This window comes from Triturus cristatus, chromosome 6, assembly GCF_964204655.1.
Source record: "Triturus cristatus chromosome 6, aTriCri1.1, whole genome shotgun sequence".
Lineage (NCBI taxonomy): Eukaryota > Metazoa > Chordata > Amphibia > Caudata > Salamandridae > Triturus > Triturus cristatus.
Window position 1 is genome coordinate 1,722,673,317 of NC_140589.1, and position 14,271 is coordinate 1,722,687,587.

Consider the following 14,271-nt stretch of genomic DNA (forward strand, 5'->3'; position numbering starts at 1 on the left):
TATGCCTCGAACATGTAATAACACAATTAATTCTTAATTGTGAGGATATATACAGGTGCCCCACATCAAAACTATTTTTTTTTTTATTTTGCAGTAAAATTATCCTACCATTGTGTGGTTTAAAATAGAAGGTACCAACCGTTCTCTTATGCTCTCCAAACATAAATATCCGTGTGGTGCTATTTGTCGTGGCTCAGCTTATAACGAAACCTCCCGTTGACCGCATGTCTATCTGGCAGCATCCACAGGGTGAATAAATAGCCGTTCTTTAAAGCACCTAACATGATGGTTTCACTTGATTGGAAAGAGCGACCTAGTCACCAAATGCCTCCCCTGCACTGAGGCGCAAAAAGTTGTTAGTGGGACACAACTCTTTTAAAATAGGCTGGTTCCCATTGGAAAGAATGGTCTAACAAAGGTGCACGAGTGATTACATGTCACTAAAATCAAGATAGCCTCGCAACTGTCTAATGTTCCTACCTGTACGTTCTTACTACTGCTGCCCTCAGCCGAGCGTGCTTCACTCTGCAATTAGCGAGAAACAAATCACTGCTAAAGCAATATATCTAGTTTATCTATCGGACAAGAAAAAATTACTGTCATATACCACCCACTGCACTCGTGGTGGTCGATGGTTAAGTCCCGTGGAAAGAAAACATACGACAGTCCAAATTAAAGGTACCGTCTTTAAATGGCCTTGCTGCAAATCCCACGACTGTAGCTGTTCGATAAATCATCCATATAAGTGGACTCCTCTTTTGCCAAAAAAGCTCCCTTCTTTTAAATGGATGGGTCTCATATTTTGTCATCATCTAGGCAAAGGAAGAATATTATGCAGACCCAGTGTCTCCCGGGAGTGGAAATGTGCCCTCCCGACAGCAAATATATGCTGACCGATTAAGCGAAAAGCAATCTAACTCTCCGATGTGCTACTGGTGTGGGCGAGGGTGTGCGTATTTACTCCTACTGATTAACAAGCATTGACAATGCAATAGGTCTCGCCTTTGACTAAGTTAAAGCCATTTGATTTGCGAATGGTATTATATAGCAAAGCAAATGGCTTTAACTTCATTTGGGGTCCATGATTTTTAGTCCTGCTGCACAGCATCGCTTACAAAAAAAAACAAGGCTTTAACAAGAATGCAGGAAAAAAAAAAATCAACAAACATTTTCCATTCTGAATATGAAAGAAATCTTTGCGAGACGAAATGTTACAGAGGAATATTCTGTACACGTCTTCAAGCACTCTAGAGTGGAAATGATATCACTGTGCAAATTACAATTCTGATTACGAGCGCAAAGGTATATTGTGAAACTTGACAATATTTGCAGAGTGAAGATCGGGAACTTCGCATGCAAAGGAAACTTCGCATCCAGAGTAGCCAATAATACATCTTTCCAGATCAGGGTTTATGCACTGTTATAGCACACAGACATAAAACAGATCAGTTTTTCTTTTTCTTTTCTTTCATTTTCCCTTATGCCTTTTTAAACAAGCGCTCGCCAGGCAGCTGCTGTTTATTTTTGCATCGCGCTTTCACTTTAAAGTGTAAGCGCGATGCAAAAATAAACACGCGGCGTCCTGTCTACTTTTGAGACGGCCCATCCAGACTGGTTCTCACGGCGTGTTTATCTAACACGCCTCCTAAAGATAAGAAATTGCTTTGCAACAGCCGCAAAGCAGACAAGCCAGTCCGGATGGACCAAAAGGCGAACGGCAACCAAAAACCCTCCTTTTCAATGGGAAGCCAGCGTTTAACATAAATGCTGACGCTGCCCAATGCAAATGAGGGGCGGGGCTTCAAGACCCCTTCTTCAAACTGCCTGATGACTATAGCTCTCGCAGGCGAGGAGCGCATGCACACTCCAACGCCAGGCGAAACCTAAAAACTGAATACAATCCGGAAGTGAATACCCCTACTTCAGTCACGTGATGTGAGCGAGAAACGAGCTAGAATGTAACTCGCTTATTACTCATCATGGCCGAAATTCCTGTGGGTTGGTTTAAAAAAATGTTTATACATCACTCGTGTCAACCAAACATAGAACCAACACATTTTTATAGTTCCGTTTAATTCTCGAGCTTCAAGTATTATTATGAGCCAGCGCATGCTACCGGCAATGTGAGAGATTTGAAGTTTTTGGGTCCAGTCTGGCCTCTGGGATTATTCTACAGGTGAAGAATCTGCAGGTAGAAGTATCCATAAGAACAGTCATGCAGTCTCAAACTTACTCAAGGACTCAGATATTACTGCAGCCCTGGTGGTCCAGAAGAAAAGTCTTAAAAGAAGAAAGTTGTTCTGTGGGCACATCTGTGAGTCACTTGTTCAAGAGGGTGTTTATTTGTACCAACTAATCTTGTAAACTAAGACCAGTTTAAGTCTTTTATTCAGTGAAAAGAACATCTAAGCAGCAAATAAAATGAAACTTGATTGGCCTGCAATTTGAGCAGACTAACATTCTTTCGGCAGATCACTGAAGAAACAGTTGAGCACAGAATAGAAGGCTAAGTAAAAACATTAACAACCAAGACCAGAAATGCACTTTTTGGTTGTTTCAAACACAACGGTTCACTACTGGCTCATTTCAAGTAATCACGTGTCATAAATTTAGGAACAATTAAATTACAAAGCACATTAAATGAAGCATAAAGAAAACAGGAAAAGACTAGCCTAAACAAACGTTTTAATGCAGGTACAGTTGAAAACATGATATTGACTGCCCACAGTGTCCCCAGAGATCATACAGAAGAATATCAGTTAGACATGAGTGCAGGTGTGTATATACAACAACAGATGGCCAGGGTCCTGGGAAGGATTCGAGATATATATATATATGTATATATATATATATATATATATACACACACACACATATATATATTTTGTCTCGTTTCCCTCGATTATTCTTTGCCCCTCCTGACCGAGAGTTGCGTCATTGCTTGGACTCCTCGAGCCGAGTCCTATTAATTATTCATAAAGGATAACGACGCCATGTACGATTTTTAAATTTTATTTTCTGCCGCCACCAAACGCGTTTCGACAGTAAACCAGTGAGCAAGACTGTTTACAGTCGAAACGCGTTTGGTGGCAGCAAAAAATAAAATTTAAAAATCGCACATGGCGTTGTTATCCTTTATGAATAATATGTATATATATATATATATATATATATATATATATATATATAAATATAAAGCAAAGTATGATGTGTGTCTACTTGGGCTTAATTTGTTGTTATGTATTTTTCAATAATATGCATTGACAGACATTGTGAGTGATTAGTGAAATACATGCGCTCTATTGGTCCCATTTATTTATATGGAGGATTTATGAATTTGCCATAAACCGCTTTTTCGAGTGCAGGCTACATTCATTTGGGCTCTGCACAGGAATGGAGGGTAAAGCAAAGCATGCTGTGTATACTAGTTTGTATTGTGTCAAAATGGCAGTCATGATTGTCACTATTGTAAATACACTATTTGGGTGATGCCCACTTTCTATGTTTATCACTTCAAATTCTATATATGAAATGTAAAATGGAATGTTTTCTTTGAGCATGATCAAGGTGGAAGCTGAAATGCGTCGCTTGAGCCATTAAAATCTTTACTAAGCATACAGGAGTGTCCATTGAACTCTTGCATAAGCAGAGAAGAGTTAATGATATATATATATATATATATATATGTATTTTTTTTACTTACACAGATCTGTTCCAAACCTCCACCAGAACTCAGTCGTTCTGCCATAAGGCCTGATTTAGATGTTGGTGTCACTGCGAGGGAGTGGGCTTTTTGGCAGTATTACCACTCGCCAACCTGGCGGTCCGACCGCCCCATTTAGACATTGCATTACAAATGGGGGCGAAGACTGCTGCTGTCCGGCCAACTCCACCAGGACTTCACTCCCCACCCCTCTTTGGCAGGATGGGCCGTAGGAGGCTATGGCTGGACTCTAGTCAGGATGACCGCCTTCGGTATTTGGTTCTAGCTTTCAGAGGGAATTCCAACGGGAATCTCCCCTACTTCAAGTCAACGGAAATGGACAAAACGGGGTGAATATTCACCTTTTTTGGGATTCAGGCTGTGGTTTCCTCCTCCTCTCCTTCGTCCAGGTCCCCCTTGTCCTGCTGCAGCTAGACAGCGACGGACCGGCACCCCTTTTTGACGGACTGGAAGTTATGCGTTGGTGGTGTGTGCGGTATATATTGCATGGTGTGTGTATGTTGGTAGAGGGCAGTGCAGCGCAACATCAGACGGTTCGTCAGCACGGAAGACTGCCCCCGTAGCGGTATTCTGTCTATCACTTATACATCTACATAGGGCGGGCGGACTGCCATCAGCCCAACGGTGCTTCAGAGACTGCCGCGGCAGTGGGTCGGCGATCAGACCACCAAGATCTAAATCAGGCCCATAATCTTGTTGACTTTTCCACCAGTCAGTTATTTTCAAGGTCATCACCAGGACATGTATTTTAGGGTTAGTGACGGTTGGAAGAAATGGTCACAGTTAACATGGTGACATATCGGCACAAAGGCACTAAATGTTAATTCTGGAAAAAAAGGCTTTGCTATAATTATTTATAATATCCAAGCTGCAGAATCGCAAGCTTCACTGTCCAGCTGGGGACAGGATGTGGCCTAACGGCTAAGGCGGTCGACCTCGAAGCTGGCAAACCGGGTTAGAGTCTCAACAGGGACGCTCAGCATCCTGTGATTCTGGGCAAATCACTTAATCTCCCTCTGCCCAACAGAATGAATGCGTCCGTCTGTAACGCAACTGGTGCTCATGTAAAGCACTCGGATACTTTCAGATTAAGTTTGCGCTATATAAAACTCCGAAAAAAAATGAAGTGTTTTCAATCTTTCTTTTTGGTTATCTGCTTCTTTTTCAGAGAAGTCCAGAACATTATTCAAGAATTTTTTTAGCCTCCATTTCAAAGCATTTTAAGGGTCATACGGCCAGGAGTTCACTGTGGAGAGGTGTGGTGCAGCGGCCAGGGCAGCTGACTTCGGTGCACAGGGTTCACGGTTCGATCCCCGGCTCCGGCGGAAGCTCAGCTCATAACCATGTGACTCTGGGCAATAGCTCACTTCATTTCCAAGACGGCCCCCAGCGCCTTAAGGGTGAGTAGTTCGCGCTTTACAAATTCGGATTAACACTTTATTTTAATGTAATCTCCAGAGGATTCACACCAATTTGTTGGATAGAATATGGAAGGAGCTGCCTGTTACATGCTGTAAGAATGTGTTTATTTGTAAAAAGAAAATGTCAAATTTCAAATCCGACTGGAATTCAGTGAAGTCTTTCATGTGGGCTTTTCACCTGCTGCAAACAACTGAAATCTCTGGGTGAAATGCTGGTCAAAAATGGAAAGAATCGTGAAGATATCAGCCAACAGCTAAACAAATATCCCTGCATTTTAGACCCCATTACAGGTGAAAAACTTGTAATTGTACGGGACAGGGATGAGAACACTGTATGGTAAAGTTAGTATAAAATACGCTATATTACTGTGCCCCCTGTTTTGGACCAGTTGTGATCACCCCCTTTATATGAAAAAACACTCACAAAGCAAAACAGACCACCGAAATACGATGCAGGACAAGTCACCAAATAAAACAGCCTTGTCACTAAATAAAACAGCCTTTAAGTTATATCTCTTCAATTAGAAATCGTTTTAATTACCTGATAGTTGTAATAGGGTTGGTTGATAACTCCTGCAATTGCCTTTCCTTCATAGGCAATTCCAATCAAGACTGTGACGTGGTCCAGCAGACCTGCGCAAAAAACATGGACCTCAGTCTTACAAGTCAGTAGTCAACACAGCCACTTTTCTTTCAGAATTGGTTATTTCTCTCTCCCACCTAATACCTTTATGAAACGGAGTTATTAATTGAGAGGGTGACTACCCACCTGAAGTGATAATCCCAGTCCACATCAGGGTGAACCAATGAAGTAACTAAATTAACCTGAGCTCAACCCCCCTGGTAGCTATTGCACAGAGCAGACAGGCTTAATTTAGGGCAATGTGTAAAGTATTTATGCCGTACCAAAACATTAATAAAGTCACAACACAATAAAAATCTGAAACAATTGAAAAAAAATAGAGTAAAATTGAATGAATGAAATTACAAAACTCCAAAAAGGGGAACCAGATGCATGAATTGTTAAAGTTTAATATAAATATAGCACAAAAAAGCATTAAGCCCAATTGGTCATGGTGGACCGGGACCTAAGCACTATTTGAGGCTGACTACAATGGAGAGCAGATCGGATGGGTTCAACCCAGTCGGAAGTTTTACTTTGGGATTTACTCCCAAAATGGCGGGGCAACACAGCAGGCTGTAGTCAATTGGGCTTTACGAGGTCGGATAAGCGTTGGATGCTGTCCTAATGAAGCAGCTGGTTTTGGCGGGATAAGCTCCGAACAGGAGAAATGCTAATTTTACGCTGAGGGCAGTCTTCTTGCCCAGCAGATACTTTTAGCACCTTTGCCCAGTAGAGATTTCTACGATCACACTGTATCACGTTTTGGAGCACGGAATCCTTCAGTAGTACAAGGCTGCAGCCAAAGAGGTCTTAACGAGGTCGGACACCTTTTCCATGAGGACCAGCTGAATCGAGCCAGCTGCTACTGAGAAGCTCTGAGCAGGAAAAATCTGAATCTTCAGCCTAGCAGCAAAGCTCCTAGGGTGGATCAACTTGGTGATTTGTTCCAGTCCTCCAGAGGTCTTTAAATTTAAATCATTTCCATGACTCAGGTTTTCAGTGGTGGTAGGGGAAGTCCAACCAGACACAGCCAAGGGTTCCAGGACCGCTTAAACAGCACTAAGGGGGTCAGGAATCACTCCAGCAGAGGCCATCAGCAGAGTCCAAGGCTGGCGCAGCTAAAACTGGGCAACTGCAGGAAAATGCTTCTTGAAGCTTGTTTCCCTGGAGCTTGTACAGAAGGTTCGCCTTATGACCTTTGGAGTTCACTTCTTTGTCTGCATGCAGGTCCAGTTTCTCAGGGCTCCCAAAACAATACAGTAAAATGTAGGATATAGTATGAGAGTATTACCCTTTATCTCAAGCATAAAACAGGAAAGGTACGTTTTTGCAGAAAATAGAGAAACAGGCTGCAGTAGTTCAAGTTCACTCTGTAGGATTCTGCTAGAGCCTGACTAAAACCAATCAAAGCAAACACTCCACATTAGAAATCATAGCGTCCATAGGGATCAACATATAAATGACCCCATGGCACTTAAGCTTTGAATAAAATATCTCGAGGAGAAATATAGTTTCAGAAATCTAGTGTTTGGGATTGTTATTGTAGCGAATGTATAACTACTGAAATATTTAATTTGTACTGCTCTTTGGGAATAGTGTCTAGGTTTAAAATTAAAGAGGTCCTTTGGTGGAAAATGTACTATCAAAGCACCACTTCCATAACGAAGCACAGGTTAATAGGGGCAAGAATCAAAGAGGACTAGCTCAAATTAATCTTTGCTCAACCATCGGAAGTATATTTGTTAAGTAGTTCTGAATATACGGGGCTGTAAGCAAACTCTGGTGGGTAGTGATAACAAGGAAGATGTTGCTGTTACCAATCCAGTGAGGAAATCTGATGACGTTTGTGTAACGGAGTGCTGTGGACACAAACCTGGACGGTGGACAAACCCTTGGAGTGATGCAGAATCAGATACTGGGTCATGCTCAGGCTCATCAATGGCATGCTTTGGTTTGTAAATATCTTGTACAAGTTGCTTAATGTGTGTTCACTTGTTTTGCAGTGATTGACACTAAGTCTCTCATAACATTTGCACTGGAGTGAGTCATGCATTTCTCTGCAGGGCGTAGGAACAGGTGAAGGTACTTTATGCATTATGCAAGCTTGATATCTCAAAGGGTTAAGACAGAAAAGGAAACCCTGGGACCAGCTTTTCGAAAGTCAAGAACAAATGCAGCCTACCATTCCAAACGTCTGGGAGTAGGAAGGAAAAAAAGAGAAAATGAGGACTCCTTCTCAAAGCCTTTTGCTTCAGTGCGCTATCACCGATCCACAGCTTTTTTTTTTTAAGAACATCAAGTTTTGTACACCTGCACTTAGAGTGGTGGGGAGGTTCTGGTGATCTGGGAGAGGACATGTCTCTAACAGTCTGATGGTTGCACCTTTCGGTGTACTCTGATACAAGTTGTGTTCTATTACGTGTCTCAGTGGAGGGAGGGGTGGGGGGGGGGCAAGTTTGGGCAGGGGAGATGAAACAGTTCAAACCTGCTGGCTATGTCCACAAGAGCATCAGACTGTTAGAAGTGACAGAGCTCCACATCTACATATTGTGCATATTGGGAGTGGCTGAGAAGCTAACAGCCTTATTTCTGTTTGGTTACCTCCGGATCACTATGCCGAGCAAGACAGGTACTGCCCCTAGGTCTTACGGATAGTATTCTGCTCAGAGTGTGAGCTTCCTTACAGGGTTGGTGAAAATAATCTTTAGAAAGGAAGACCGGTCAAATCATCATCGGTGCACACCCAGAGACATAATTATCACCCAATTATTTGTAGAATCAAATGTAGCCAGCAACCATGAGTTGAGGTCCATATTTATCCCTTGGATACGAGAGTCAAGTAGATCCAAAAAAAGTGGCTTAAGTGAGGAAACATCTAAATAATACCTAGTATGCGCCTACTAAAGGTTATGATTCTGACTCAACAGGGTCTTGCCCTGAAAAAGGAGACGCTTTCAGAGTCAACCTCTTGTGGATTCTGATGGCCAGCTAGACTGCTTACAAAAAACCATCCATTGTTTGACATAATGAACTGAAATATTTGCACTAATGTGAATGGATCCGGTGCCATAGACTACCTTATTATGTTACAGAAAAAGAGGTTTAGCAGGCTGTTGGACTTAGGTGTTAGAGGCCACTGGCAGGTGGAATGTCTATGGCCTATTGTGGACAGAAAATTAACTCCCATGAAGAGACAGACCCATTAAAAGTGACCGGTTCATCAAATTATTCTAGGGAACTGTGAGAAGTTGGCCAGGCTTATGCTGTCTCCTAGTTATAGGGGACACCTTGCACCAGTCCAATTCGACTCTTATTGATGATAGGTTTAAGACAACCTTTAAAGAAAACTATCCTAGTGGTAGCTGTGGAGAGCAGCCTTCAGGCTAAGTCTTGAAGGATTGTTAAGCTTATTGTTTTACCATAGATAACCTCTGACCAAATGAAAGAGTAGTCCACACAGGTATATATATAAAATATATGTATTTATTCTAGACAGAATCCCACAAGTCTCTTTATGAGGCTGAGGCAAAGTTACAATTCAAACAAGCATTGATAGATACAATAAATAGCACTGGAATCATAGGGCCCGGGGGGGGGGGGGGGGGGGGGGGGGCAAACCATATATTAAAAAAGTGGTATAAGAACCATGACAATTCTACAGACAATGCCTAGGGCATTTAGGATCGCTGGCCACTTAAGAATCCACCCCAGGTTATGAGGAAGGGGACCCACGGGAGGCGCGTGCAGTGGAAATAGCTGCTATCGGGATCTCTATTAAAGCCTATGGAGAATGTCATGGTTTGATTTAAACAGATTAAAGACACTTCTAGCAGGAGTTCAAAGTTAAAAACTTAGAGTTAAGCTTTTGAGGAGCCCACTACCACGGGAGTACCGAGGTACCACTGTTACCTGCCCCAGGGAAGCCGGGTGCATAGGTCGTTTTCGATGTCGGGTCGCGGGCTGATTTTCAATGGGAAAATGTACAAAACTGCTGCTAGCCAAAAGCGTCGATGATACCGTGAAGATTGAAGTTGTAGATCTTGTAGAGAAGAACCTGAAAGCAGAGGGGACAGAGTCTGGGTCACGGCACAGTGACCACGGAGCTCAAAGGAAAGAGCCCTTCAATGTCGGGTACTTCAAGTGGAAAGAGGTGTAGCTTGGATCTGCAGCCACGGGCTCCGGGAGGCTTCAAGGAAGGCCAGCTTCTGGAGGGCGACTGTCCCACGTCGGATGAGGGTCGCTGCGGTGTTAGTGTCCGGATTGGATCCACTAAGCCTTGGCAACCGCAACCCACGCAAGATGAACAAATCAGCTACTGGTGCAGACCCACAAGGTCTGTGAGAGGTCTCCTTTGGAGAGACTGTAGAGCAGGCCTGGAGCAACCAGGGGAACTCTTGGAAGTCGAGATTGTCCTCCGCTAGGGCCCACAAGTTGAGAGACAAGGGACCGCGGAAGGCAGCAAAATGGAGTGCGTAAAAGGGAGCCTACGGGCCACCGGAGGGGGCTAGGGCGCTGATCTTTGGCACAATTGCTGCTTGGCTCAAAAATGGGCCAAAGCACAACTTCCCCACTGGTGAGGGTCGTGTGCTATGCAAGAGGTGGCCGGTGTCCTGGGGTATTGGGAATCTCGGCACCCACGCGGTCCATGGTGCTCAGACTTGCTGTGCACACTCACTGGCCTCTGGGATGCTTAGGAAACCCACCTCAAGGTTGCTGGGAGTCGACGAAGTCCGTAGGAGCAGCGAAGTTCCAACCAGATCACTTGCAGTGTTTCGGGTGCCTGCCAAGCAGGGGGTAACTCCTTTACCCCAAGGGAGATTTCTTCAGTCAGCTGGGCAGCAGCTCGTCGAAGGTCAAGTCTGTGAAGTCCAAGATTAATCTGAGGCTCTGGGGCCACGTTATTCACCTTTATCCCCAAGATTAGGGGAGTGTCCAGAGTAGTGTCCACCAATGAGAGGTGAGGCGGGAAAGGGTGGCTATACCCTCTCCCCTTTGTGTGTTTCCCGCCTGGGCGAGGGGCAGGATGCCCCATAACCGGTTCCAGGCGGTGTATGCAGAATGTAGGCGCTGTAGCAGCCTATGTGCAACTCTGAAAGGCAACATATGGTGCACCCACACAGTTCCAATCCACATATCCTGTCTGGGGAGGTGCTAGCACCTCCCTGCCACAGGAGCCCAAATGTCCAGCTGGCGAGGTTGGGATTTTCCACAGCAACAGCCAGCCAGAGTCGTGTGGGTGGCGGGTAGTAGCCATTTTGTACTACGTGTGCACTTTTAAATTGGTGTCTAAATTCTGCCGCTTTTCCCATATCGCCCCTCTAGCAGGGGGGAATCGTGCCCTCATGCCCATGGCTGGACTGGGGGTAGGATTCCTACATGTTTGACACCAAACACAATATGGTTCTGTGTAGCCATTCTCAAGTTATCACGCTATCGCGATAGACTTATAATGCGGTTAAGAGTATATGGTATGGCTACACTACAAACAACCCAGGAATGATTTTACGAAGGTTGCAGAGAGGCCCTACTCAGGTAGGGGTCCCCCCCTCACACATACCTCAGCACCCTGCCTTGTAGGATTAGCAAGGCCTGCTATAGGGGTGACCTATGAGAGTATATGTGTTGTAATGGGGTGGGATATAGGGTACCTATATCCCTGTAAGGGGTGCTAGCACCACCTTACCCAGACTACAGTAGTGGTCTGGTGGTGTCAGTTTGTATGGCTGTCCCAGGGTGGCACAATAAGTGCTGCAGCCCTGGTAGGCCTACTGAGGGACCCATGCCCTGGGTACCATCTACAAGGGACTGTCAGGGCATCCTCAGTATCCAATTGGTTTGTACCTATGGTACTCACATCAGTTTTAAGGAGAAAGCAGATAGGCTGGGGTCCTGGATAGCAGGATCCCAGCCAGACTAGTCAAAAACCACTCAAATACCAGGCAAAAAGTTGGGGGCAACCATTAGTCAGGTTCCACCTTCCTACAGGAACCTAATACAGAACTGGACCAGTCCTGGAAATTATGCCAAAATAAGCTCTCAAATATTCCAGAATCGGACGCTAACGCACCCTTAAAAAACGCTGAATGGCTTTAGGGTGCAGTCGGATGCAGATGTCTCACAATCCTGTTTTTTAGACTTACCCAGGCATATCTAACACTTTAAATAAGAATCAGCCAAAGAATTTGTCTGCAACAATCCCCATAAAGTTGGAAGCCCAAAGATTGAAGAGGGGAACTATTTCTGATAAAACCGTGATCTAGGAGACAAAATATTGAATGAAAAACAGAGTAAAAGTCAAAGGCTTCATATCCTGCCTATATAAGTTGCTGAAAGTGGAACTGACTTCTTCGAGTCTTATACTTTGGTGGAGCCTTGTGGATCAGCCTCTGACATGGCGATGCTGGTGAACTGTTATTGTTACAAAAAACTCTTTGACTCAGTCCGACACCAGGGAAAGGTTCAGGGCAATTACAAATTGGATCTGTGGTGCAATAGAGGGCATTAACCTCTTCGGTGCCCATGACGAGCTGGACTCGTCATGGGCCGCGGTTGCGCTGTGCCCATGACGAGTCCAGCTCGTCATAAACCCCGCCCGCTAATGTAACGGCCGGCACAGGGCGGGGAAAGGGGCGGGCACTGAAGGGGTTAAGCTTCAGCTTGCGCGCCTTTGCATGGCCCTGCGCTCCTGTTTCAAAATCTAGTTATAAAGCAAACCTGCCATTTTATGATTAAAAATGAAGAGGCTAAGACAGAAGTATCACTGGATGGTGCAAAATGATGTATAGAAATAAGTAGGAATACCTGTTGTCTTTCCCTCCTGGGGACACTTTTAAAAAACCTTTTTATTTAGTGCTTGGAACACTTTTCATTAATAGAAGAAATGGGGCTCTGCATGAAGGATTGTTTGCAAAAACATCTGATAAGCATGGGAAAGATCACATTAGGAATGTGTGTGTGTGTGGGGGGGGGGCGAGTATTCATTAGAAAAAAGGCTGGTTGATAAAATCAGCCACAACAACTGTTTACACTGCAAGCAAGGCAACATTGAACTTATTGTAATTACAATTACTAAACAAAATTTTGTTCTTGCAATTAACATGGTAAATCAGGCCCAGAGATGCTGTCCAACATTCAGATGCATAAGCATCTTGACACTTTCACTGCATATATAAATCCTGGCATATTTGATGAACGGGGGATTCGAACATGCCAGACGGAAATAATCAAGAGCTTAGCTCCCACAGATCCCAAGATTAACTGGTAATTGCTGAAATTTCTGTCACTACATGAGAAACAAATTAACTCTGCTTGATTTCTAGAAGACAACAGAACCCCTAAGCCATATAGCAAGGTATATCACAGAAACAAAATACCAACAGCAGCATGACCAGGTTATTTGAGCTAAAGGTCCACCACTTAAAATCAACCAATTATTTTAAACAACTCTCTGGGGTCAATGCGTTCACAACACTAAAAATAGCATTCCAGACAGCCAATTATACGGCTTGTGAAGCGCTTTCATTCAATGTTGGCCTATCGCCCCATCACTCCTTTAAGGGCATTCTAATGTACCGACCACCAGGGTCTAGAACTTCATTTTTAACCTCACTTGGGATATTACTTGAAGAAGGGCTCTGCTCCGAGGCATTTACCATTCTGGGGGACTTTAATTTCCATCTGGAAGCCCCCATGGACCCAGATACAAGAGTCCTGCTAAATATAATGAGTAGTGCTGATGTGGTCCAATTCGTGAATGAGCCCACCCATAGGGCAGGACACACTCTGGATGGGGTTTTCTCCCACCATGCGTACCTAACCTGCACGGGAACAATGTCTCTGGTCTAGACTGACCATGCAGGAATCTTATTTGAAGTAACCACCCCAGCTTATCACCATAAACCTGGGGGCTCTAAGATTCAGACAAAGACCAGAGCCTGGCACAGAGTGGTAGGGTCCGAAATACAAGAACTGCTTAGTACTACCCAGAGGCCACTGCCCTCAAGGGTGGAGGACGCCACCAGATGGTATACTCAATGGGTTGAGACAGCCTGCAATAAGTTAGCCCCGGCTAAACTCGTACATCCCAACGATCTTTACCCACTGCTCCCTGGTACTCAGAAGATCTTAGAAATCAGAAACTAACTTGTAAACTGGTAGAACGCAACTGGCGGAAAAAATAAGCTGCAGCTGAGAAAGAAGCCTATAAACAAAGCCTTACCGATTACAAACAAGCCGTATTTGCAAAAAACCTCTTTTTTATAGATCAAATTAACCTAGCAAAAAACTCCTCTAAAGAACTTTTCGAAACCGTCTCTAAGCTAGCCAACCCAAGCATACCTAAGGTCGAATCAAGTCAAGATTTGAGTGAAAAAATTGCTAGGTTTTTCTAAAACAAGGTGGTAGCTATCTTCTCAGCCTTCAACCAACTCCCACAAGGAGGCATAGGAAATTTGACGACCAGAGCTAAGGAAGCCTTAGAGACTGGTCCTATACTTGAGAAG

General features: G+C 44.1%; 1 protein-coding gene across 5 annotated transcripts in view; it reads right to left on the reverse strand.

Annotated features, from left to right (window-relative positions):
* Positions 1 to 14,271, reverse strand: part of BPNT1 (3'(2'), 5'-bisphosphate nucleotidase 1) — a 217,449-nt gene that overhangs the window by 91,158 nt on the left and 112,020 nt on the right. For all 5 annotated transcript variants that reach the window (XM_085612949.1, XM_085612945.1, XM_085612948.1 and 2 more), the window contains one exon: positions 5,687 to 5,778. In XM_085612949.1, the coding sequence (XP_085469075.1) occupies positions 5,687 to 5,778 (92 nt within the window). The remainder of the gene's footprint in view (positions 1 to 5,686; positions 5,779 to 14,271) is intronic.